A 27,780-nucleotide genomic window follows, 5' to 3' on the forward strand; every position below is an offset into this window, starting at 1 on the left:
GAAAATTTCACTTCATCCTTCTGACCCTGCCTGGTCTCCTAAGACTACCCTCTCCATTTGCAACAGGACTCCCTTCACCTTGGTAGTCATAAAGACATGCTCTGTTGCCTCTTCAGAGAATAAACAGGCTAGACCACTAAGACTAGAAAGCATATTTCTCTTTTGTTTTATTTTGAATTTAATCAGATTTGAACAGCAAATATCACCAGGGGAAAGGCCCAAGTTGGTCCGAACTGGTTGATTTTTATTTCATCCAGTGGCACCTCTATTTACCCTGACCCTGGCTCTGTGGCTCAGCATCTAAATCAAGTAAGTGTTCACATCGATTCCTTGAATGCTAATGAAGGACACCTGTATTTCAAGGCAGGGAGCTAATTTGTATAATTTATTCCTGTGCAGCTTTCCAACCATGATACATGCTTTCTTCTCTCTTAACCTTTTAAGATTTAATTCAAATAGCAACAACCAGTGTCAAGGAGGGCATTACTTTGGAGGCATCATCTTCGGATTCTTTTTCTCAGTATGGTGGAGTGAAATTTCCTTATTCTTGCCAGTTGTTGAGATGTGTGTCAGGGGAGGGGGGAGCTCGCGCTTCCCGTGGAGTTTATAATCAACAAATTCTTATCCTGAGGACTAAAGTAGAGTTGAAGTATCCATCTCCTTCAAGGACTTAGCCATAAAAGCAACTTCTTCAAAGCCCTTATCGCTTGCTGACTCCCCCTGCAGCAGCTCGACAGCCTGTGTGCAGCTCCTACCTCCGCGGCCGCATTTACTGATTTATGCCTGTGACTTGGCTGGGGTGTCGTCTGCCGATTAGTCTTGCGGTAATTATGGATGGCATATTTGCAGCATATTTATTCCTCTCCTCAGCTCACTTGGATTCACACTGATTTTGTTTAGTCAACAATCTGACAGATTACCCTTGGTATTTTTTTTTTCCTTCAATTGTACCTGCGCTTATCTCTCTGTCACAGATCACCTTAGGAACTCAGAGCAAGAGTTCTGTATTTCTCTTGACTGAAATCAGCTTTTCCTTGACGTGGCCAAATGTCCAGATAAGGGTCTTGCTTCAGAGCTGTTGTGAATTCAGAATTCTGCAGGTATCTGAGGGAGGGCTGGTAGATATCACTTAAAACCCTGCCACAGGCTGTTGGTTGTCGATCTACTCTTCAAAGTTCACTCTCCCAGGCTGGGTTAAATCCGCACACCTCCCTAGCAGGTTATGTATCCTACAGATTCTGATAACCCCCTTTAACTATCTTTAAGGATGAATTTTTGCTAAGTTTAGGATCTTAAAAGTCAAACAAAGGAAGCAAACACAGGATTAAGCTCATAGTTGATGGAAAATTCAGTGTTCCTGTGATGAGGGTGCCATTTGGACAAAGTGGATTATATTCTTGGTTATATCTACTGGCTAACTCAAGCATTTTCTTTCATTGTCCTTGTTTCTGTTATTCGGTTTTGTTACCTCCCCCATCTTGTGTTCAGACGTTGGACAAAAAATTCTGCTTCATGATACAGTCTACTTAACTGGTGATGAAGGAATTATGATGTTCCTTAGCTGTGAGCAGTCCTTTTATGCTGGGGTCATTTGTAAAATGACTGTGGCTGCTTCTTTGGCTTGCTCCTGGTACAGGAGTTCACATGACAGCCTTGAGACTGTTATCCTTAAAGGGACCTGCTTGCAAGGTTGGCCATTGGCTGGCCTCTGGGTCTGTAACAGGTAAGTTGTCTCCTACACTAATATAAACCCTTCCCTAAATGATAAGGGTGTCTCATGGATAACCGTGCAAACAACACAATTTATGCTGAACACCTGCTTTTCTTATAGGAGTCTAGAATTTTGGTATGTGCTAGGCAGAGAGTGGTCTGCATGACCAGCACCCAGTATAAGCCCTGGGTGCCAAATCTTTAATGAATTGCTCTGGGTAACAGTATCACACCTTTATTGCTGAATTTTTATTGCTGGGGGAAGAGTGATCTCTGGGTGACCCAGAGAGAGAGAGAGAGAAACAATAAAGAAGCCTGTACCTAGATTCCTCCAGACTTTGCCTGTTTCTCCCCCTTATGATCCCACTGTGTATCCTTACTATGTCATTATGATAAATCTTACCTGTGAGTACAACTATATTCTGTGTCCCAGGAATCTTTCCAGCAGATTTTTGAATGTGTGTGTGGTCTTAGAGATGCCTGAAACACCCTCCTCATTAGTTGCTATGACTCCAGAAATATCACTTGATGGCATTATCCTCAAAGATCTGGTCTGATCCCTACCTTCTCGGTTTGTCATGCAAAACCAGGCATCTTTCAGCTTAGATTTTCCTGAAGTGCTAATGTTTACTTAGTTTGTGATTTTTCTTTTACTTCTCTAAAGGAGAAGATCTTGCTCTTCTCTATTAAATTGGTTACTCTGTGGGCGCCTGGGTGGTGAGGTCATGATCTCACAGTTTGTGAGTTCAAGTCTCACATCGGCCTTTGTGCTGAGGTGTGGGGAGCCCGCCTGTGATTCTGTCTCTCCTTTTCTCTGCCCCTCCCCCACTTGTGTGTGTGTGTGTGTGTGTGTGTGTGTGCGTGCGTTCTCTCTCTCTCTCAAAAATAAATAAATACAAAAAATTTAAATTGCTTATTTTGTGACATAATCTCGAAAGCTAATTTACAATCAAAATCTAGGTCATTCTAACATCAACAGTAGCTGACAAACTCTAACCATTGGCAAGTATGATTTAATGTTACATTTTAGGGGAATATATTTAGAAGAACTCTGCAGTACTTCTGGAGTTAACCATATTGACAATTGGTCCCTCTAAACTGTGTCCAGATGTTTGACAAACCCTGTTGGTTAATTTTAGAATTTAACCTTAACCATATATTTCCAGATGATGGATGAATTAATGGGATCATGGTGACATGATCCTGAATTTTTGTCTTGTTCAAAAACATGTTTTTATTTTTTCTTTAAAGATGCTTTGAGACAGCGTCATACGTAGGCATTATAAGCTGAGTCATGCTGCCAGCTGGGCAGTGGTACTGTTGTAACTGCTCACCATAGACACTATAGTGTCTATAGCTCACTATAGACAAGCTGCTGAAAATGTGAACCAAATAGTGATTTTATAAAAGAAAAGAAAGCTCGGGATAGCCATGTTGTTCAGATTAACTTCTTAAAGTTTAATTTGTTAGTAAAATAAGAACAATATTAACTCTATGGAAATTCCTTGGTATAGATAATGGGTCTTGCCATGGAATGAAACATACCTTTGAAATAAGGTATTTTTTAGAAGTGATTAATTCACACAGGTCAGTTTGGTCTTATTGAATCATGTATTGCTCTGGAGTGCAAAAAGTTACCCTATTCCAAGAGTAAGAGTCTTTACAAAAGGATTAGTGCTGGTGCCATTTAACAGGATCAGGCCTGAGCTTGTTGCTAATACTCATATTTAAAAATATTTTATTAGATCCAAACATTAAGGATGGGACCTGGGATGAAATCTTTCCATGGGCACAGAGCCAGCCCTACAGAAACTTCTCAATGCTTTCTTTGAGTATTTGCCAGTCCTTTTGGGGTTTCAAGACCACGAAAACAAAAATTTTAAGGGCATTTGATTTCAGATATTTCAACTGAACTCAGGACTATACTGCCTGCTAACTAAGGAAGTGTTCAGCTCATTATTAGGTAACTTAGGCAAGTTACCCATAATTAAGGTAAGCATAATTTGAGAGGGAAAAGCGTTATTTAGAATTTGTGTGTGTGTGTGAGGGGGGGGGTGGTAGGGGATGAATGGATGAAAATGAGAATCAATTTTTCTAGATCAACAATTTGAGCTAATTATTCAGACCATGGTTAAATCCCATTGCCCCCTGCGCCTGTTTTCACTGATATCTGTCCGTCTTTCTGTCACTCCCTGAGATTAATTACAGCCAGTTCAGGGTGTGATGCTTCTCATGTAATGACCACCCGGCAGTTTCTTAGTAAAACTGTCAGTGATGTCTTAAATGGGCTGCTGAAAAATAACACCATTAAAGACTTCTGAAGCCAAATCTAATGTACTTCAATTCCTTCCTGAAAAGCACAGAGATACACATTAGAGTGAATTTTTGAGCTATCCCTAAATGCCAAGAAAATGCAATCACTGCATGAAGTTTACATTCTAATCTCCCCACCTGAAGATCTGTTCTTTTTTGTTCCCTGGTCCCAGTCACATACCCTACAGGGCAGTTGTGATTCATGAGCAATTTTAGGAAATAAGTGATAAATTACTGTGGACTCAAATGAACAGAAGACTATTAGTCAAATTGCAAAAGTTCTAACATATAAGTGGTGGCTGGATCTCCCTGCACGCTCAGAGATGCCCTGAAAGGTCCTCTATTTGCTATTTTAAACATCACTTAACCAAGGGAGCAAAAGAAAGAGCTCACACGCATATAAATCTTCGGCTTAAATGTACATATGCATGTATATATCTATTGATAGCCAAGTCTATATTTAGGTAGAATTAGAGAACTGATACAGTTTTACAAATAAGCATAGGCATTTACAGTACACAGAAGAAACAGAAAACAGGTGAATCAAAACATGAAACGTACCATACTCCGGGACCTGCCCCGTCCCGCGCTTCAGCAGCAAACGGACCCTTCTTCCTCCCGACTTGATGAGCTCTATTGCTCTGGCGTGTGTCATGTCTCTTGTGCTTTCCCCATTGATTTCAATGATTTGATCTCCTACCTGTTAATTAAGGAAACATTAACTCAGCCAAGGATGGTTCTACTCACCTTGCATTTCCAACAGATTAGAAAAGCATCCCTTAAAGAATACTGGTTTCCAGAGAGCATCTGAACAATTTGATTGCAGCCCGCTGCTTCTCAGAAGCAGCTAATTCCTGGCTACATCTTGAATCTGACCACCAAACTTAATTTACCTTTACAGAAATTAAAATATCAGGCCATAAAGTTGGGGTGATATGTTACTTATTTTCAGTCAGTGTGGCAGAGGCTTTAATTAAACTTTTAGCATTTTTTTTTTAAATTAGGGAATATGTTTGAAGTCACAATTCCAAACAAACCTGGCACCTTTGCTTTGAAACAAGAAGTAAATATTTTAAGGCCTTTTCATTGAACACAGTGCCAGCTTTGGACTTAGTGCAGCATTTAATTCAGCATGCTGGATGAGATGATCGGTTTTTGGGCTTCTCTGAGAATTTTTATCATGCATCATTTAAATTCCCCTGGGTGCTATTGTGATATCGCCTTCTTTGTAAATATGGTTGGTTGATATTCAAGTTTGATGATGAGTTTTCCATCACAGTTGTTTGAATTAAAAATGAGATCTTCCATTCTCCACACATGACTAATGCCCTTGCTAAATCTTTGCCATGCTCGCAACTGATTGCCAGAACTGTTTGGTTAAATACCAGTCCCTCTTGAATTGTAAGAAATGCCCAGGCTTCATAAGCAATTCCCATTTAGCCTCTGTGAATAGTTAGATGGAATAAAAGAGGTTCAACCATGAGCACATCAGGTAACTCCCACAGTACCATTACTGTCAGGAACCTTTGAATTAAAATATATTTCATTTCAGTGGAAGTCACTTAAGATAAATTGGCCAGGGAAAGCACCATGAGTTGCTTTGCAAAAATGTTATTTTAGTTGGGTCCCTAAAAGCAGACCTCAACCTAAACTCTATAACGCAGACAGAATCGTGAATAAACTCTCCATAGCAGAGCATTATCAAGATGGGTGCCGGGCAAGAAGTGGAATAAAAAGTTGCCATCACAATGGCAAGACAGCACTAAAATAAGACCACTCCCCACCCCCAAAATGAGGGGAAAGAACAAACACATGTTTGTAGTAGCAAGAGAGTAATATCTCTGTTTAAAGAGGATTTTCTAGGGGTAAGGACTTCAGTGCAATGAAGGAAAAGACTTCTCCTTCCACTTTGTGTATGGTGGTCTTTGAAAGTACGGCTTTTGGGCAGTGGCAGAAGTTTACCCCACTGGTATGACTTCCACATTTCAGAGAAGAATGATGAATGACAGGACTAAATTAATCTGTTTTAGGGGCAATGTTTGCAACATTTTTGTTCAGTTCTCCTTGTCTCCTTTCCCATAAGGCACAGGCACAGCCTGAATTCGAGTAGCTTACCGGAGGCCACTGTATCCAAGCCAGAGGCAGAGATGGGACCAATTATTGCTCTCCCAGCAGTTCCCACCCATGACTGAAACCTCATGGCACAGTATTAAATTGTAGAAGTAAAATGAAAGCTCCAGTGAAGTTATAACAGAATCTTCATTCTCAGCCAGACTTTTCCTCTGAGCTTCATGCTCATGCATCCCCTTGAACACTACACATCTTTACCTGGATGTCCAATAGGCACCTCCAATTCAACACCAGCAGACTGGGCTTAGCATTTTTCTCCCAAAGCACTTTTTTTCTCTAAATCTGGTTAACGGTACTACCACTCACTCAAGTGAGAAATCTGAGGGGCATGCTGGGTTCACTTCCTCTCTCTGACCTCATTTGTAACCCATTGCTAACTAGTGCAATTCAGGTATCTACCTGGATTATTCCAATATTCTCCTGTCGCTCTCCCACCAATATCTTCTTCTTATTGTCACTGGAGTCATTCTTCTAAGAGAAGTCTCCCCAAGGCTTCATGACTATTGAGGCATCCAGGGTTTTCCATATGCTACTGTTCTCTTTGCATTCTCTTCCCTATAGACCTGTTGATCTCCCACTCTTCCTCAAAGCCAGTCCAAGCATCTTCTCTGGGATTCCTTCCTTGACCCTGTCTTCTTTACAAGCAGATGTTTCTAATATTTACATTCATTTGTCACTGTATCCCACTCTAGTATTTATCACACCTTGTTACAGTTATGCTTTTCTATCTTCCCTCCTAGATGTGGACCTTCTTCACTCATCAAATGATTTCTGGGCACCTACCATGTGCTAGACAGTCTACTAGGGTGATAGATAAAGATAGAGATAAATGGTATAGTATCTAGTTGTCAGTCTAACTGGAGAGGAAGTAGGTAAATAAGGTTATTATTCAATATACCTTTGCTATGATGGAGATATTAACAAAGTGCTAAGAGAATAGAAATGAGGGACATCTAACTCAGAATGGGTGAATTGGTAGTCATGGAGAGCTTTTTGGAGGTGGTGACATCTCAACTGAGTTTTGAAGTATCAGTAAGAGTTCCCCAGATAAAGGAGGAGGATGAGCATTCTAGGTAGAGAGAGCAGCAGATGCAAAGACCCTGAGCCTTGAGATCATCGTATATTTGGAGAACTGTCAGTTAGTTTATTCTGCTACTCAGGAGTTCAGGCTTTATTTTTAAGGCAACAGTAAGGCACTAAAGATTTTATTTATTTTTTGATGTTTATTTTTGAGAGAGACAGACAGAATGCGAGTGGGTTGGGGCAGAGAGAGAGGGAGGCACAGAATCTGAAGCAGGCTGTCAGCTGTCAGCACAGAGCCTGACGTGGGGCTCGAACTCATGAGCTGTGAGATCATGACCATAGCCAAAGTCGGACGCTCAACCGACTGAAACACCCAGGTGTGCCAGCCACTGAAAACTTTAATCAGCCGGTAACCTGACCCGGGAAGCAAAGTGGTATCTAGAAATCTCCCTGAGTCATCAGTATGGAGACTGGACTGGAGAGAAAGTGGGAGATTAAAGAAGGGTGCTGAAGTCTGTGAGGTTATCACATTGTCTATCAAGTGGGAAACTGGGAGGCTGTGGGGAAAGAGACAGAGACCAAACATACCATGGTCTCAAGAAGCAAATGAGGGCAGAGACTGTGTCCTTTTTAATGATGTATCTCATATGAGATGCACTGTAAGTATTTGTGAATGAATGAAGCATTTACACATGGCTTATCTTGAAAATCATGGGAGAAGGGGTTATAAACACTCTTGGCCCCCAAAACAACCGTGACAGCCACCTCTGCCTGAGGACACTTCTGTCTTGAGACTGACAGTGCGAGAGTCATGTAGAGGGCAAAAGGAATCTCTTGGTGTGATAGAAATAGTCATACATCATCTGCATTCTGGTCCCATACTTGAGAGACTTAGAAAATTTGATGTTTTCATTCTCTTGTGCATTTGTTATGTTTCCTTTTCCCTCCTAAGATCTCAGGAAGACCAAGGGAACAAAACTTAGCATGGGAGGGAGAGGTGGTGGGTTGGAAGACTACAGGGGTGGTTGAGAAGTAGAGGGGTACAAGGGCTGCACAAGGGCTGGACTGACGTCTCCCGTGCAGGAGTTTCAGGGACGGGGCTCCGGGAAGAGTCAGGGGTATTACTTTTATTGAGTTCCCAGGAGCATGACCTGACCTTTTGGCTTGGCAGATTTCCATACTTTTAGATTTGATGCAGGGTCCCCTCAGAGGGAGAAGAGGATGCCTCTGGTGCTGGTTGGATCAAGGATCCTTAGTTTTCATCTAAGACTTTCTGTCTCTCCCAAGCCCCTCCCCAGACAGGACACCGGAGGATGTAGTATGTTGATTTTCTGCCTCACTGGAAGCAATGGAAGTTTTTGAATAGTCCAGGATCTTACCAAATTCGGAACAAAAATTTTTGGTGTGTGTGGAGGGGATGCTGGTCAGGTAAAATGATGGTAATGCTGTCACTGTCACAAAGTGAATCTTACAAGGTGTTCTGGGCAGATTATAAAAGTGGGCCAAGTCATTTGGACCTACTGTCAAGGGTAACAACAAATCCAACAGACTCAAGAACTGTTTCTCTTTGTGAAATGACAGAAATTATAAAAAAGGTTTAATTATTATTTTTACTCCACTACTAGTATTATGCATAGTTTTTTCTTTTTTTAAAAAATGTTTATTTATTTTGAGAGAGAGAAAGAGAGAGAGAGTGTGCGTGAGAGAGAATGTGTGCAAGTGGGGGAGGGGCAGAAAGAGAGGGAGAGAGAATCCCAAGCAGGTTCTGTGCTGACAGCACAGGGGCTCATTCTCATGAACTGAGAGATCATGAACTGAGCCAAAATCAAGAGTCGGATGCTTAACTGACCGAGTATCCCAGGTGTCCCTGAATAGTCGCTTTAAATGGGACTCTTTAAATAAATTTCAAATGTGAATCCTTTTGCTTTCATCCTTAGTATCTGGATGTATAAGGAGTTGAATATGTCAGGGGCAGAGAGGTTCTCTGGTTACCTTCCCACATTGTGGCCAAGGGGTGGCCAGTTGAAAAGCATCACTTTCCTACCTCACATGCAAATCAACTGAGGGAATTAATTTGATAAAATCAATGGAAAATTTGCAGTCCTTTAAGGGATGAAGAAAAAAAGACCAGTTGTGATTCTGATACAGTCTTCTCTTTCCATACTTTGTTACAGAGCTATCTTTAGCTGAGCTACTTACTAAAGTGGAACTTTACAAATGTCCTCCACTTGTTCTTAATGAATTTTTAAAATATTAAGTTCTAATTAGAATTGAGAGAGAGATGGGAGAAGGAGGGGTGTGGGGTGGAGGGAAGAGGGAGAGAAAAAAAGAAGTGGGGAGAGAGAGGGAGACTCAAAGTTCATAGATGTGTGTGTGTCAAGGAGATGTCAAATTTAGGAAACTAACCAAAAGACTTAGAATAAAATTCCAGGCATTAATTTTTTTTTCCCCATGGAAGAAATATTTATATCTGTAGTCCTGTATCTTGGGGCAACTAACAACCCTACATCAATGTCTTAGGGGCAACAAATGAGATGAGACTGCCCCCTCTCACAAACTGATGACTGGCAGAGGGGATGGCGGGAGTGGGAAGATGGCCAAAAGGGGTGAAGGGGAGTGGGAGGGACAGGCTTCCGATAATGGAATGAATAAGTCACAGGGATGAAAGGCACAACATATTGTAATACTGTTGGATGGTGACAGATGGCAGCTACACTTGTGGTGAGCATATAGCACATTGACTTGTTGAATCACTATGTTGTATGTTGTACCCCTGTAGCTAATGTAATATTGTGTGTCAACTATATTTCAACTGAAGATAAAAGTCACTTTACTGAAAAAAAGAAAAGAAAGGAAAAGAACAGAAAAGAAAAGGCTGCCCACTCTCGGCATAGCCTAGTAAGTTCTGCATTTCTACTCCTACATTTCTGCTCATATATCATGGCAGATGTTTCGTTAACAAAGCTATTACCAAATCCTTGAAGTTGCCAGGGGCCCTGCGGGTAAAGCTTTTTCTCTTCTTATTGGAAAACCAAGGCAGGTAAAGGTAAAAGTTTCAATATTTCTTAAGCAGTTAATAGTTCAAGATGTAAGAAAAAAATGTAAACTCTGTACCGTATGCACTTTTGTAACCAAGTTGTATAGAATGTATTTGGTTTGGCTCAATGAAATCTTTAGAAGAACTTGATTAATCCTGGACTTACTTTAGCCCTGAGTCACAGATGTTCCCACTCAAGTCTTACTCCGACACCGCACAAACATGCTTAGCTGGCTGTAATCAGTTAACCCCCCTCTTACTACTACTGCACCACAAGAACCTATTTTGTATGATCATACATGACTGAAACCCTAGATTATAATTAGGTGTGAGGATTTGAACTCTTTGAGAATTTTATACCAACAAATAATGGATATCTCTATTCTTTATTTCATGGAAGATTTAGCTGTGGACTATTTTTGTGGCTATTGATCTGAGGCCTGAGGTTAGTGAAATTCTTCGCTTATAGTCTGGCCTTTCTTGTCGACTCCAGACCCTTCATGGGCAGGGAAAGTACCTACTGTCTTTGTGTCATCTACACAGTTCTTGACAAGTAGGCCCTTGATTACTTGCAGGTGAGCAAAGGCTTTGCTTTTCAGTTACAGTAGCCGTCTCTATTCTCACAACATAGTTCAGCTTTTGTACGTCTCAGCATACCTTACTGAAAGCTTTCTTGAGATGCTGCCTTAAGCACTTCCAGCAACACCATAACAATTTCAACAGTACTTAGAGGAGGCCACATGAAGTTTGAGTAATGGTGACCTACAAAAATTGTAGAGACAGGTAAAGTAATGGGAAACAAATGCTAAAGGATTGAGAGAAAGTAGAATGGAGGCTGAGTCTGAACGAAAAAATCATAACGTGCTGGGAAGAAAATCCGACTGAGGGTGTTTGCCGCTGCCTGCCACAGGCATCATCACCAGGTGCTCTGACAACAGGACACATGGGCATTGATGGCCCCGCTGGAGCAAAGGGACAGGCTGATTTTCAACTTGATGGTGACCTTTAATACGTAATGACTGTTTTCACGATTAACTTTTGTTAGATATTATTTATTTATTTAAAAAACATTTTTCAATGTTTATTTTGAGAGAGAGAGAGAGAGAGAGCAAGCAGGGGAAGGACGGAGAGAGAGGACACAGAATCTGAAGCAGGCTTTAAGCTCCGAGCTGTCAGCACAGAGCCTGACACGGCTCAAACTCATGAACTGTGAGATCATGACCTGAGCCGAAGTTGGACGCTTAACCCACTGAGCCACCCAGGCACCCCTGTTAGACACTATTTAATAACCATTGCAGTAAAGTTTTCAAGGGATTATGCTGAGTGTTTTGGCTAACCTTCCTGTTTCTTCCACTAGACTGGTGATTGAAATAGATGATATCCAAGTGCCTATTATAGGACCTGGCTCTTGTTACAAACCGTCGTGCACGGCTGCCTCGGCAAAGGCACAGGAGCCCATCAAGTCAGCAGGTTTTTCCAGAGGGAAAGCTTCCAACCCAGTTGGAAACTGAAGCACATGTTTGAGAGCACCAAAGTGCTGTGACTTTTATTTGCTTCAGGTAAGGTGTATGTTGAAAACAGAAACTCTCTTTCTACTATGCTCTACAAAATAATCACTAAAAAGAAAACATCCCAACATCTCTCAAGAAACTTCATCTAAACACAAGTGTGAAATAGCCCTTATTGATTTGCAGAAGGATCCTTAATCAAGGTGATGCCGGAGCATATTCTCGCTGAGAAGGAAAGTGAGGGGAACAAGTGGGAAATAAGAAGTTAGGGGCGCTGCAGAATTCTGAGGGTTATCCCTTGAGGCGAGGGATGTACCCTATTTCATATTCACCCTTTAGAACAGACTTAGTCACAGCTCAAGAAATACTTCATCTTTGACCTGGGTGTACTGCTCGGGGGCAGGGGAGTGCCTTGGCTGGTCTTTCAAATCAGGGGGTCACGCTTGGTGGATATTCAGGGTGAGCCCTTCATTCGGGAGCCTCCATTCCTCATTCTTACTTTTCAAATCCTCTAAACTAAAACATGTAAATATATGTGAAATTTAAGGATGATGCAGTGCCCAGTTGTAGAGGTCAAGTCTAAATTACAATTTGGTATCTGTCTCAGCAAACCTTTCTTTTTTCCTTGTCAAATATTACCAATACTAATCTTATACAGAGAACTTTATTAGATTGCTTCTTTCTAAATCTCCTTACTCTTCTAGGGCTTTTCATGGATGTTGATGTTCCATTCTTCAAGTCTCTTGCTCCCCTGCTCCATGCATGCTCTCTGATGATCTCTTCCTGCTTGCCTAAAGTAGTTCTCTTTCTGTATCCATTGTCTAGAATCTGCCCTCCACCCTGAAAGTAGCAGAATCCTACTCATTCCTTCAGACACACCTCAGGTGTGACCTCATCCAGGAAGCCTTCCATGGTCCCTTCAGTCTGGGCTGGGTGCCTTTCCTTAGCATTTCTTTCAAAATGTTGAGTTGTGGGACACCTGGGTGGCTCAACTGGTTGAGAGTCTGACTCTCAATTTTGGGTTAGGTCATGATCCTGGAGTTGTGGGATAGAACCCTGTGTGGGCCTCCACGCTGAGTGTGGAGTCTGCTCAGGATTCTCTTTCTCTCTCCCTCTGCTCCTCTCCCCTGTTTGTGTGTTCTCTCTCTCTCTTTCACTAAAAAAAGAAAAAAAAAAGTGAAAATCTTGGGGTGTGCCTACCCATACATATTTGTTCAATAGAGGGATGTATCATTGAAAGAAAAACATTTTCAGAAGATTTTTTTTTAACTCTTTGCTCCTTATTGTGTAAACCAAATTTAAACAAGATCCATAAAAACATTAAACTTGCTTTCATAATATATGTCAACCAGGTTTGACCATGATCAAATAATATGAAAGGTATGTAAGTGCCTTGTAAACTCTAAACTATACAAATACAAACCTGGATTATTAATTGTCATACTTATCACCATCATTGTCATTGTAATGGCAGAGGAGAGAGAAAATGAAACACAGTGGTAAGCTTTTAATAATGAAACTAGGAGAGATGGAGCTGAGCTACTGGGGCTATTTAATGGGAAAAATGAGGTGAATGTTTTTCCTAAAATATCACTGAGAAGTAAAAAACACACAAAAAATCTTCTGTTCATTTGGTAAGTTCTGAATTTTAGGAATTCCTATAGAATGTTGATGCCATTTTTCTATTTTTATTCTATCATTTTTAGATATATAGCTCTTAGAAAAAGAATCTCATTGAATGTTAGACAGCTAATCCAAACCCTAAGCCAAGACAGAGGGATAACTTCTATTGTGCTGACAGACATGAATACAAAGAAAGATTTTAAAGACAAGCTGGTTGAAACAAAATATTTTCTATGAAGGAAAAAATAACCACAACCTTTCCACTTTCATATGACCGTTTGACTGCTCAGGCAAGAAGAAGAGACTGGGGAAATATCTTGAAATTATCCGCCTGAGCAAGAATAGAAAGCTATCATTGGCAGTTCAGCTAGTGGCTCATCCAACTGCCCAGAAATCACTTACATTAGGTCATGAAGTCAGTTTCCCTATTTGATTGAAAAGCAACCAAAACGAAATCAAAGAGGAAACTTTCTATTGTGGACGCCTGTGTAGGCTGTCATTTCCCTTCCCTGGATGTAACTGAGAGAAAATGAGGGATTATTATTCCCCATATTTCTAATCAGATGCAAGCATTAGGCTCTGTACTATGACTGTGATATTGGCACAGGGTAATAATCCTTGGTTTTTCTGAAGCCAACCTTCTTGCATATTGTGTTACATTCACTTTCTGTGTGTGCCACTTCCAGACCTGACACATTAACAGTGTCAACGAGAGTGTGCTAAGGCATACCAAGATGGGCATATCAGTTAGCTGGGATTTTAGAAGACAATGTAGTGACAGGTGTGGGCAGGGCTTAGGTGTGGGCAGAGGTGTGGGCAGGGCTTAGGAAGCAAAGAGGGCTGTGGAGCCTCTGAAGGTGGGGACTGTTACCAACTTTGTCTGGAAAAGCCTGGGAGAGGAAGGAAAGTTTCAGGGACCTAGTGAGAGCTGGGACCATGAAAGAGCCTGACGAGAGCTGCTATCATAGAGGGATGAACATTTCCAGGCCCAGAGCATGGAGGCTGGGAGCAACAGGGGAAAGAAATACCTCTGTGTGGCAGACAGAATAATGTCCCGCCAAAAGATGTCCACATCTAGTCTCTGGAGTCTATGAATATGTTACCTTACATGGCAAAAGGGACTTTGCAGATGCAACTAAGTTAAGGACATTGAGATAGGATGATCATCCTATTCTGTGTTATCTTGGTGGTCCCAATCACAAGGGTCAAAATCAGAAAGAGAAGATTTAAAGATATAAACAGAGGTAAGAAATGAGAAAAGATGCCCCACTGCTGGTACTGAAGATGGAGGAAGAGGCTATATATAAGCCAAGGTGTATAGGTGGCTCAGAAGCGGGGGGAGGCAAGGGGGTGGGTTCTCCCCTAGAGCCAACAGAAAGAACCAGCCTTGAATTTAACCCACTGAAGCCACTTTAGAATTCTGACCTCCAGAACTATAAGAGAATATATTGGTGTTGCTTTAAGCTACAAAGTTTGTGATCATTTGTTAGAAAACGATTACACTTTCTTTCTTCCTGCCCTCTGATCTTCTGCTCTGCTTCTCATCAGTGAAATCCAACAGGAAACAATGGGCAAAAGAGTATGTGTGATGCAGGCAGGAATCAGTTCCCCAGGATACAGAATCGAGAGAGAAGGAAAGGCAGTGAATTCGAGAGGAAGAGCAACAGAAGAATAGATTTTAAAACAATGGATGAATATGACATATGAAGGCTGCTGTGATCTGAATGTTTGTATCCCATCAAAATTCGTACGTTTAGATCCTAACCCCCAAGGTGATGGTATTAGGAGGTGGGGCCTTTGGGAGGTGATTAGGTCATGAAGACGGAGCCATCATGGTGGGATTAGTGCCCTCATAAAAGAGACCCCAGAGGGATTCCTCACCTCTTCCACCATATGAGGACACAGGGCCAGTTAGCAGGCTCTCACCAGACACTGAATCTGCCTGTAACTTGATCTTGGACTTCTGGCCTCCATAACAGTGAGGACTAAATCTCTGTTTATAAACCACCCAATGTGTGGCATTTTGTTATAGCAGCCTGAACAGATTCAGACAAAAGCTTTAAGCAATAATTCAAGAATAAGACATAAAAATCAGGTGGTGGTAACCTTGCCCATATTAGAGAAGCTAGTTTTGGAAACCTTTATTCGTTTAAATATTTCACTTTTATACAAATACTCTCTTAAGATAGCATTATAGGTTAGTGACTTGAATGTGCTTTTTAAAACTGCTCAAGATTTCAGAGTTGCCTTTGCCTCTAGTCGGCTTCCAGACCCATCAATTTTATTTCCACTCTGTTGTCAGCAGCAGCTGCTAATTTCCTATTTCTCTTCCCTGTGTTTTCCATTCCCTATTTCTCTCTTCTCCCTCTTCTTTTGGTCCATATGGTTGCCACAAGTATCTTCTATTTTTATTTATTTATATATTTTTAACATTTATTTATTTTTGAGAGAGAGAGAGAGAGCGTGCATGAGCATGTGTGAACAGGGGAGGGCAGAGAGAGAAAGAGAGAGAGAGACCAAAACAGAGGTGAGCTTTAAAAAAATGTTTTAATGTTTATTTATTTTTGAGAGAGAGAGCAAGTGTAAGTGGGGGAGGGGCAGAGAGAGAGGGAGACACACAACCCGAAGTAGGCTCCAGGCCCCCAGCTGTCAACACAGAGCCTGATACGGGGCTTGAACCTATTAACTGTGAGATCCTGACCTGAGACAAAGTCAGACCCTCAGCTGACTGAGAAGAGCTGAGCTTTAAAAGTTGCTAATGGGGGCACCTGGGTGGCTCAGCTGGTTAAGCGTACAACTCTTGATTTGGGCTCAGGTCATGATGTCACAGTTTGTGAGTTTGAGCCCTGCATGGGGCTCTGTACTGACAGTGTGCCCCCATTAAAACATTTTTTTTAAAGCTCACCTCTGTTTTGGTCTCTCTCCCCTTCAAACACCTCCCCACCTCATTCCCTTCTTGGACAGAATCTAAGCTCCTTGGCCCGGTGTGACGATCCTTCAGGACATTGTTTCCTCCTTCTTCCAGAGTATCCCCGCCATTCTCCTGGGTTTAATCTGGCTGGCTTCTCATTCTTCCATTCTTCATTGGGTTCTCTCACGCCTGCATTTTTGCTCTTGCCTCACCCCTGCTAGTCATTCTTACTGTTCCCCTGACGCCTCCAATCTCATCCTATAGTCATGCCCGTTCTTCAAGTTTCCTCTCAAATTGTCCACAAAGCGGTCTCCAGTCACTCCAGGGGAAAGCCGCCCTCCTTTCTCTCCACATCAGCTGTGCTTTAGCTATGCCACTCTTGCAGCACTCCCTGCAACCCTGCCTCTCATTCTAGCTGTTTGTGTATTTATTCATTCCACCACCATTTCTCACTTCCGCCCTTACTGAATTATAAACTCCTAGAAACATGGATGGTATCTTTGCACCTTCTAGTAATAACTAACACATTGCTTTAAAAATAATAGATAATAAAAACTTAACTTGTAGTGGGGACCAAAATTGGTACCGTGTAAGATACAGCATGATTAATGGAGGAAAGAGTCTTCGGAGGGAGTTGAGGGTGTGTGTGTGGGGACACTGAGAGAGTGAGGGCTTTAGGTCAGAACGCTTTGTGGTGTCTGTGACTTGTTCACTATTGTTTTTCTACTGTTGACTAAGGTGCCTAAGCGCAGGATAAAAGTTTCATAAACATTTCTTAAATGCTAGCTACTTCATTTTGGCCAAGGCTAACCTTGAATTCCAGGAGAGGAAGGGCTTCACAGAAGTCCCTGATACACGTTACAGTATGAAGATGAAGAAGTGTATGAAAGTTAACATAATACAATCTTTTAACTTGCAATAAGAAATAAGCTTAAAAATAGCAATGCTTCCCAGCTGAAGAAGACCCAGCCACAAGGTGGAGGCATCTCTTTTCTTTTTGGTGTAACCATGGCTTTGCTGGCATAACTGGACAAAAGCAGACATATTAATTTTTGTATTTCCCAAGTCCTGTGAGAAGCACTGGGAAATACATTCATATGAGACTTATAATTATACTTCCCAGTGTATAGCTCCAGGGCAAAGATCACATTTTACTCTTCTAGAATATCCTTTGTAGCAGCTAGCACAATACTGTGTGTGTGTGCGTGTGTTTGTGTGTGTGTGTGTGAGAGAGAGAGAGAGAGAGAGAGAGAGAGAGACGGAGCACAAGTGGGGGAGGAGCAAACACAGAATCTGTAGCAGGCTCCAGGCTCTGAACTATCAGCACAAAGCCCAATATGGGGCTTGAACCCAGGAACCATGAGATCATGACCTGAGCTGAAGTTGGGACGCTTAACCAACTAAGCCACCCAGGAGCCCCTATCTCTGGTTTGTATTATCTTTACTTAAAGGTGAAGACTCTGCACTTTAGGGGACAAAAGAAATTTGCAAAAGCCCCCAAGCTTACAGGTGGAGGTAACAAGACAAGATGCATGTTGTCTAATGCCCAAACCCAGAGCTCCTCACTCTTTATGAGGGTGCTTCAGCATTGTTGAGAAAGACACAAGGGTAGGTTTTTACTTAGTTCAGAGTTAAAGGTTCCTTCTACATGAAGATGTACAAAATGTTTGTGATTATTATTAACCTTTGGGATATTGTTTAAGAATACATCCATAATCTTGTGTCACAAACAGCTTTGTAGCCTAGGTTCACTCAAGCATGAGTAGAAGAAGGAAGGTTTGATTAAAGGTGTAATGAAAATGCCTATAATTGTGAATAAATCTAGCTCTGAGTTGGTAGGTCTGAACTTCCCTGATCACTTGAACATCTTCTCCTTGAATACATGTTATTTCCGTAGCGTCAAAGTTTCAGATCAACAGAATAATGGGTGTCCTTGTGTCCGATTTTAACATGCATAAGCAGTATGTCAACAAGGCAGCAAAACTCCCATCTCTAGGGGCGGCTATTTTTGTTTCATCATGATGAAAAAAAACCAGTCTTTTTTAATAGCTTAATTTTAAGACAGCTCTCCAGAGTGTCTTTACTCATTGCCACGATCTTCAGTTGTACTGGCAGTGAATGCGTGGATTACAATAATTTTTCTACCGACATGCTAACACTGAATAAATAGAAAGTTGGACTAACATTGTATCACTATCATTTTGATGCACAAAATAAACATTATCCACTTTATTTTCTTTTACTATTTGAAGTCACATTTTAATTACTTAGATTTTACAACTAGGAATGTAGCCGAGTGTCTAAAAATCTTGTTTCTGTTCAAGTTAATTCAGATTGTCCATCCATGCATGAGAACAGCTGAGCTATGAAATTGGGCAGCATGTTTTCTGGCAATAATGAGGAGATAATATTCCTTAGGAGTATTTAAGTGACATCACTATTGATAGGTTAATTGGAAATAAAAATGTAAAGCTTTCTTAAATCACTAGAATAAAAAGCCTCTGGTTTATCGTAGCTTCGAAATGCACCTTTTGAACTCTCCCCACTTTTCAGTTGAGGCTAATAACTGTCTGATTAATGTAAATATGGCTATTCTCAGAGTTCCACATACATCCCGTGGCAAATTAGCCACTGTCAAAAGGAGACTTTCCCACTTAAATCTTGATTCACAGTCATTTTGTTCCCTCTACTCCTTTACCAAATAACTTGAGAGGCAACTCCTCATCCAGTGAAATGCATGGGCAGATGGGTGGAGAAAAGACATGCAGTTTGAAGGGAGGTCATGAGACTTGAATGTAGTTGGGCATCTGATATATGAGACACCCTCCATGTTCAGAGACCAGAGTACCCCTTACTGAAAGTTACTGAGTTTCATAACTAATTATTTTGAAAAAAGACAGCTAAAGTGATATTAGTCTGCCATGTATCCTAACTAGACTCAAATTATCTTCAGCTCTGTGTGAACATTCACACTTCTGCTACTATACATGCATTTAGATTTCTGTCCCTTTACTAAACTCTCAATTACCCAGGAGCTTATTAAGCAGTTGTGAACTGCCCAGATGAAAAGGTTGACCCTTCACAGTAATTAGCGCTTATTAAGCATAGTTTTATGCCAAGTATTTTTCAGGCATGTCAGAAACACTATCTCATTTAATTCTCAAACAAACAAACAGGTGAGCAAACATAAACTCTACTCTACGAAGAAAAATTCAAATTAACTTTGGGAAGTGAAATTCTAGCTAATACAAAAATATATATGTATATATATTTTTATACTAGGAGGCGATGAATTTATGAATAATGCATAGTGGGTGCCATGAGCACTAAGGTATCAGGTTAATCTTTGCATGGTTAGTTACTTTGAGCTGTTCCACACCACTGGCTGTACCCTTTAATTTGGGTTAGCAGGTACCTTTAACACTTGGTGTAGGTGGACATCCAAAAATGACTTGGATCCACTTCATGATGCTTCCCTGATCCTTCCACTTCCTTGAATGTATTTTCTGGTTTTCTGTCCTTGGTTCTTGCCATGAGTGATGGCCCTCATCATCTCTTCCATTCAGCTTGCTTTCACTTCCAAGTAATCTTTGGGTATCTCTAGTGTGGCCTCTCCAATCTGCCTAAGTTCACCGCTTTATCACTATTTATTTATTTATCTATTTATTTTTAAAATATTTTATTTTTAAGTAATCTCTACACCCTACATGTGGCTCAAACTCACAACCCTGAGATCAAGAGTTGAATGTTCTACTGACTGAGCCAGCCAGGTACTCCATCACTACTTTTTTTTTTTTTTTTAAATTTTATTTATTTATTTTGAGAGAGAGAGAGAGAGCACTCATAAGCAGGGGAGGGGCAGAGAGAGAGGGAGAGTCATTCTTATGTAGGCTTCGAGTGCTGTCAGTGCAGAGCCCAAGGTGGGGCTCAATCCCAAGAACTGTGAGATAATGACCTGAGCTGAAATCAAGAGTCAGACGCTCAACCTACTGAGTCACCGAGGTGTGCTACCATCACTACATTTAAAGGCTGACCCCTCCTATATTGTCTCTGTACAGTATTGCATTGTTTTTGGTGTGATGCTGTCTACTCATTTTACAAATATAGGCCACTTGGCATGAAAAAAACCTCGATATAAATGTGTGAATTGAAACTTTCAAATTCACCATCATTTCTAGAAAAACAGTTCTGCGGGCTATTCTGATGGAGAATCTTTGGTTTCTGATCACCTTTGTTTTCTAAGGATATCATATGGCAAATGTCACTTGTTTGATTGAAGTGCTTCTAGTCACTGAGGTAAAAATGTGTGATTGATTTATTTTTCCAATAACTGCTACCAGCTGTGCTCTGTTGACCTCCCTCCACCCCTTTCCTGCTGGGCAGTATTCCAATTCCATTATCTTTTAACACTTTCGGCTATTAAAAAAGTATAGTGCAGCTAGCATTGCAACCTTCCTTTCAATTAAAAGCTCCCCCTTCCACAGCAGACTAGGCTGAAGGCTTGAACCACTCACATGGGAAAAGGGGCTTATTCTCTCTTTCCCAACCCCTCCTTCTGTCTCCTCCCTCAGTCTGCTAGAGAAGCTCTGAGAGTGGGTAGTGAAGAGGACCAGTATTCACTTGGGGGATGGAGAATTACTAGTGGCCAGTCGGTCTTTCTCTTTATGTTGCTGTTCTGTGTGCCAGTTCTTGGTCATGTGTTCACTCTGTGCCATGGACTGCCTTAGGTGCTGTGGATATTATGGGAATCAAAGAAGATAAGATTTCTGACCTCGGAATTTAAACTCAGCAGATATCCAAATGCTGCCTCTCTCCTAAGGATGCCATGGGCCATTTCTTTGGAAGACCTGATGTGGAGTTTGTCTCTATGTTAGGAGACATAGATGAGGTTGGCCTCCTCCTCATCCATTTGGGACCCCTTCCTCCACTATGGGTAATGCAATCTACAGCCTCTTTCAGCAGGAGTCCCACTGGCCAGAAAATATCCCACCAGAAAGGTGGTTTAAGCCCCAAATCACCTTCTATAGTGTCTACTCAACCCATGGGTGATGGTGGAGTGCAGGCTGCCCCAGAACTCCTGCTGCTTGCTTTCCTCTTTCTCTCCCTTTCCCAGCTCATCAATATCTCTACTGATTCAGTAGCTAACAATCATCAGCCTCCCATGGGGTAGAAGGCAAGGGTGGATCAAACACTCCCAATCTTGAAGGAGGAGAAAGTCTAATACCTCTTTTCCTCATGGGGGTTGGGGTGGGGAGAAGGGATGGTTAGTTCTTCACAAACTGTTTTCTCCCAAAGAGAAACAGGTACATTGGGAGAGTGTAGGGAAAGACAAATCAGTAGGACTAGTTCTGTGAGACAGCAGTTCCCAGCAGGCCACCCAGGGAAGTAGCTGGCCTTGCTATTGATGATTCTCTAAATCAGGAAGGATCTTACGTTATCATACTGCATGGAGAGGAACAGCAGGATAACAACAGGGAGTTGAATGAAGCATGTGGGTTACCTATTAATTTTATTATCAGTGAGACTTATCAGTCTCACTTTGGATAATTGAAAAGTCCTTCATGGCCAAATTTTTCTAAAAAAGTGGGTTACTGACTAAAATGTGCATAAATGTGTTTATTATTAGAACCTAATATACCAGGTTCTATTCTGACACAATTTGATTTTTTATTTTAATCAATCAATTAATTAAAATATTTTATTTTATTTTACTATTTTATTTTATTTTATTTTATTATTTTATTTTATTTTATTTTATCTTATATAGGAAGAGTGTGTGAGTGGGGGAGAGGGGCAGAGGAAGAGAGGGCGAGAATCTTAAGCAGGTTCCACGCTCAGCATGGAGCCCAACATGGGGCTAGACCCTACGACTCTTGGGATCATGACCTGAATTAAAATCAAGAGTCAGATGTTCAACCAATTGAGCCACCCAGGTGACCCAATAATTGGATTTTAACAATTGTGATTGGTTGTATTAGATAACTTATTCTGTCACAACACGAAGGACAATGCAGTGTAGCAATATGATTAACAGCATGGGCTTTGTTGGGATCAGGAATCCTGGGCTTTCATCCTATGACAAACATCATTTGTTAACTCAGAGATGTTAGACAAGTTATTTAACGTCTGTAAATGCCAGTTTCTTCATCTGAAGATGGGGATGATGATGGTGTCTGTCTCATAAGATTGTTGAGATCATTTGAGATATACATATAAACTTAGCAAAGCACCTGACACATGGTAAGCATTCAATAATTGTTAGTTATGTTACATTTTATTCAATAGGAGACTTTCAAACTCACTTTAATCTTGAATATATAATTTACTAATGACAAGGGTTATATTCTGGACTGAAAGGTAACATTTGGAATTTGGGGCTCTCTGAATTTAGAGTAGGGCTTGGTAAACCATGGCCCACAGGCCAGATCCAGCCCACGATTTGCTTTTTAAGTAACATTTTATTAAAACAATCATATTCATTCATTTACATATTGCCCTGTGGCTGCTTTTGTACTGCTACAGGAGAGCTGAGTAGCTGTGACAGAGACTGTGTGGTACACAAAGCCACAAATATTTACCATCTGGCCCCTTATAGAAAAATTTGCCAACCCCCAGTCTAGAGCTTTAAGTTTGGTCAGGACGTCTACTTCTCCTGGATAACTTGTGCACTAATGGATCTGTAGGTAGGGTGCAGTTCACACTTGACTTTTTGAGAACCATTATCATATTAATAAATCTATTGAAAAATTTCATTTGTTTTCATTTAAATTGTGTAATATTTAAAAATATTTACAGGGCACCTGTCTGGCTCAGTCAGTGGAACATGTGGCTCTTGATCTAGGAATCATGAATTTAAACCCCATGTTGGGTTCAGAGATTACTTAAATAAATGAACTTTTAAAAATGCTAAAAATATTTAAGAGTTAAGAGTTACAAAGCATTCATCCTTGCTCTTATCAACCAGATTTCCATTAGGTTAATATTGTGTGATATTTGCTTCAAAGTATTTTGCATATAAAGTAATTTTGAAGAAGACCAAAGCAGGAGGCATCACAATCCCAGACTTTAGCCTCTACTACAAAGCTGTCATCATCAAGACAGCATGGTATTGGCACAAAAACAGACACATAGACCAATGGAATAGAATAGAAACCCCAGAACTAGACCCACAAACGTATGGCCAACTCATCTTTGACAAAGCAGGAAAGAACATCCAATGGAAAAAAGACAGTCTCTTTAACAAATGGTGCTGGGAGAACTGGACAGCAACATGCAGAAGGTTGAAACTAGACCACTTTCTTACACCATTCACAAAAATAAACTCAAAATGGATAAAGGACCTGAATGTGAGACAGGAAACCATCAAAACCTAGAGGAGAAAGCAGGAAAAGACCTCTCTGACCTCAGCCGCAGCAATTTCTTACTTGACACATCCCCAAAGGCAAGGGAATTAAAAGCAGAAATGAACTATTGGGACCTCATAAAGATAAAAAGCTTCTGCACAGCAAAGGAAACAATCAACAAAACTAAAAGGCAACCAACAAAATGGGAAAAGATATTTGCAAATGACATATCAGACAAAGGGCTAGTATCCAAAATCTATAAAGAGCTCACCAAACTCCACACCCAAAAAACAAATAATCCTGTGGAGAAATAGGCAGAAAACATGAATAGACACTTCTCTAAAGAAGACATCCGGATGGCCAACAGGCACATGAAAAGATGCTCAACATCACTCCTCATCAGGGAAATACAAATCAAAACCACACTCAGGTATTACCTCACACCAGTCAGAGTGGCCAAAATGAACAAATCAGGAGACTATAGATGCTGGCGAGGATGTGGAGAAACGGGAACCCTCTTGCACTGTTGGTGGGAATGCAAACTGGTGCAGCCGCTCTGGAAAACTGTGGAGGTTCCTCAAAAAAATTAAAAATTTTTTGACATGCTACCCTATGACCCAGCAGTAGCACTGCTAGGAATTTACCCAAGGGATACAGGAGTACTGATGCATAGGGGCACTTGTACCCCAATGTTTATAGCAGCACTCTCCACAATAGCCAAATTATGGAAAGAGCCTAAATGTCCATCAACTGATGAATGGATAAAGAAATTGTGGTTTATATACACAATGGAGTACTATGTGGCAATGAGAAAGAATGAAATATGGCCATTTGTAGCAACGTGGATGGAACTGGAGAGTGTTATGCTAAGTGAAATAAGCCATACAGAGAAAGACAGATACCATATGTTTTCACTCTTAGGTGGATCCTGAGAAACTTAACAGAAACCCATGGGGGAGGGGAAGGAAAAAAAAAAAAGAGGTTAGAGTGGGAGAGAGCCAAAGCATAAGAGACTCTTAAAAACTGAAAACAAACTGAGGGTTGGTGGGGGGTGGGAGGGAGGGAAGGGTGGGTGATGGGTATAGAAGAGGGCACCTTTTGGGATGAGCACTGGGTGTTGTATGGAAACCAATTTGACAATAAATTTCATATATTAAAAAAAACAAAACAACCCCCAAAAACCCCAAAGCATTTTGCATACAAAATAAAATCTTATGGATAGAGCTTGATTCCCTGAATGCTTTCTGAATTCATTCCTTTCCCCCACAAAAGTAACCACTATTCTGTAGTTCATGCTTTCTTTTTTTTATGACTTTTTCTTCATAGGTATATATCCATAAATAATACGTATCTGCACTTTATGTAAATAGCATTACATATATGAATCTGTAATGGTTTTTCTCGCAATAAATTGTTTTCATGAGTGAATTATGTTGTTGAAATTTGTTTTTGTAGAGGATATAGTTCATTCATGTTAACCACTACATAATACTCCATGCTACAATAAATATTGTCGAAAATGTCTCTTGGTGAATAAGAGCAAGAACAAGGCATACACAGCAGATGGGTGCTGATGTGCAGGGTGAATGCGCATCTTAAAACTTATATCATAGTGGCGAATTGCTCTGCAAAGTGGTAGCACTGATTTACTTTATCACAAGCAGGAGTAAGAGTTCCTAGCAGTGACTAAGAGTTCCCAGTTCCCCACATCCTTGCCAGTGTTTGGAACTGTCACACTTAACTTTTGCCAATTTAATGGATGTAAAATGCCATCTTCTTGCTTTAATTTTCTTTTTCCTGATATTGAGTATCATTGCAGATGTTTACCAGCTGTCTGGCTTTCTTCATAGGTAAATTTCTTCATCATACACTTTGTCCATTTTCCCCATTGTTTCTTTGTTATTAATTCATAAGAGCTCTTTATTATTTACATGTTCCAGGCAGCAAGGCTTTGTCCATTTTATGTATTGCAAATACACTCTTTTAATGTGAGGCTTGTCTTTTTACTCGGTTCATGGTGTTCGGTCATAGAGACATTTAAGATTTTAATGGAATTACATTTATCAGTAACGTTCTTTTACTGTGGCTTGGGCTTTTTGTGACTTGTTTAAAAAAATCCCTCCCAATACAAATAAAATAAACACAATTTAAAATATTTTCTTCTAAAAGTTTTAATGGTTTCACCCTTGATCTTTAATCCACCTGGAGCTGATTTTTGTGTGTGGTATGAAATAGAGGTTTATTTTTACCTGTATGGATAACCACTTCTCTGAGCATCAGTTATGGAAAAGCTGCCCTCCACCCCTGATTTGTGATGCTGCCTCAATAGCACATCAGGGCTCCATACCTGTCAGTCTTTTTCTGGGTTTCCCAAAGAGTCCCACAGGTCACCCCAGGGCCAACATTCCTATCATTTTGATTACTAGAGCTCTATACATGAATCAGGAAATCTTGTAAGTCTGGAGATTTTTACAATCTCATTTTTACTCTCATTTTCAAATACAAATAATTTCTAAAATCTTTAGGTTACATACAGTGAATAATTATCTGAATTTTGGGATTAAGAACAATCTCTCCACTTCACTTGTGAAGTATCATGAAATGCATTAAATACCAATTACTAACTCAAATATTTTAATTGTAAATTGCAGACAAAGGTTTTATTAGAAGTAAATCCATTAGCTGTTTAAGAGGTCTTTAGAAAATGAAAAGTATTTTTTCCCAAAGAATTAAATTAATCATATAAATGAAAGTGGAATTATTTTAACCATCCTGTCATTTTTTTAGTGACATATTTAGGAAATGACTGAGTTATAAAGGATTAACTATTTTTCCTTGGCCTCATATTGTATATTTTATAATAGTGGTCCATTTGATGCCCAATTGCTTATTCTAGCCTATTCAGGAGTTGGTTTTACCCAAGAATATGCATCAGAACTACCTAGGGAGCTTTAAAAACCATTTGGTCCATTTTCAAATTTAGATATTCTCAAAAAAGTTTTGAAAGCAATAATACATCACTAAAAAGGTAAGACTTTTGCCTCTCTACTAGAAGAACACTGCCATCTATTATCATGATCCATATAAAACTGTAAAGTATGAGTTCTCCCAAGCTCTTATTCCATAAGTTGCCTTGTTGCATCAAGAAGCGGTATCTTTGTTAGCAGAGATAGCTGTGATATACTTCTTTGCCCTGTTCTCTTGGTCATTTCCAATGTATTTCTATTTTCTAGTTTTCCTTTTCTAAATGTAAGCTTTATTGGATCCCTGGGAGCTAAATGGAAAATCTACATGTGTTCATTTCATTCCAAGACATGTTGATGTGCCAAGGATAATGGGGTGGCCAATTTAAAAAGGCCAGCACAAATGAGTGTAAATACAAACAACCAAAAGTTAAAAAAAACTCTACAACTCACTGATTCCTACACTCTTCTTACAATGGATGACAACATTCTGTGTTGTTTCCCATATGACAATCAGAGTCATTTTTTTCCTCAAGAGGCCTACTTTACCTTGAGAAACTCAAGGAACTTGGGCATGTGACATACCTATCCCAAAGGAGCATGCCTGTTTAGTACCTTCCTCTAGGGTCCAGGCTGGGGGGTCACTGTGTTGCACTATGCATGCCTCCCAACAGTGCTCCTCTTAGGGTATCCAACATCTACCGTTCAAGATCACTATCTCCACTTCCAGTTGACATGCTTCCTTTTCCCTAAGAGTCTGAACCATGATCTGAATCATACAACTGTGCTTTCTGGGCTGGGTTGTGCTTGCTCCACATCTTCTTGGGCCACCTTTCTTTAAAACGGATTCCCAGACCTGAGTGACATCCCACAACGCTGTTGACCTCTGTCCCACGTAGGACCCAGACACTTTTGTAGGACAGGTAACCAAAGCAAAAATCATCACAGGGTCACCAAAAGGGCCACAGGGATTAGTTACAGAAAACAAGGCAAGGACTAAAGCACACTACCCAAGTGTGTGTGTGTGCGTATACCTTTTCACTAAGCAGTGGAAAGTCTTTTGTAAATTAAACTTCTTCACTTAAGAAAGGCAATAAATGAAACATAAGAGCAGAGCCGCTTTGACTGAAATAGGGTGGGTACGGGGTAGTACTCCGGTTTCTGCTAACTTTATCCCCATCTTATTTCCTGGCTTCCATTCCTACCCCAGGAAGATTCA

The 27,780-nt window shown here is 40.5% G+C and overlaps 1 protein-coding gene across 1 annotated transcript in view; it reads right to left on the reverse strand.

Annotated features, from left to right (window-relative positions):
• MAGI2 (membrane associated guanylate kinase, WW and PDZ domain containing 2) overlaps nt 1-27,780 on the reverse strand; it is a 1,321,708-nt gene that overhangs the window by 69,049 nt on the left and 1,224,879 nt on the right. Inside the window, exon 21 of the mRNA XM_042965265.1 lies at nt 4,585-4,723. Coding sequence (XP_042821199.1) covers nt 4,585-4,723 — 139 coding nt within the window. The remainder of the gene's footprint in view (nt 1-4,584; nt 4,724-27,780) is intronic.

This window comes from Panthera tigris, chromosome A2 (assembly GCF_018350195.1).
Source record: "Panthera tigris isolate Pti1 chromosome A2, P.tigris_Pti1_mat1.1, whole genome shotgun sequence".
Lineage (NCBI taxonomy): Eukaryota > Metazoa > Chordata > Mammalia > Carnivora > Felidae > Panthera > Panthera tigris.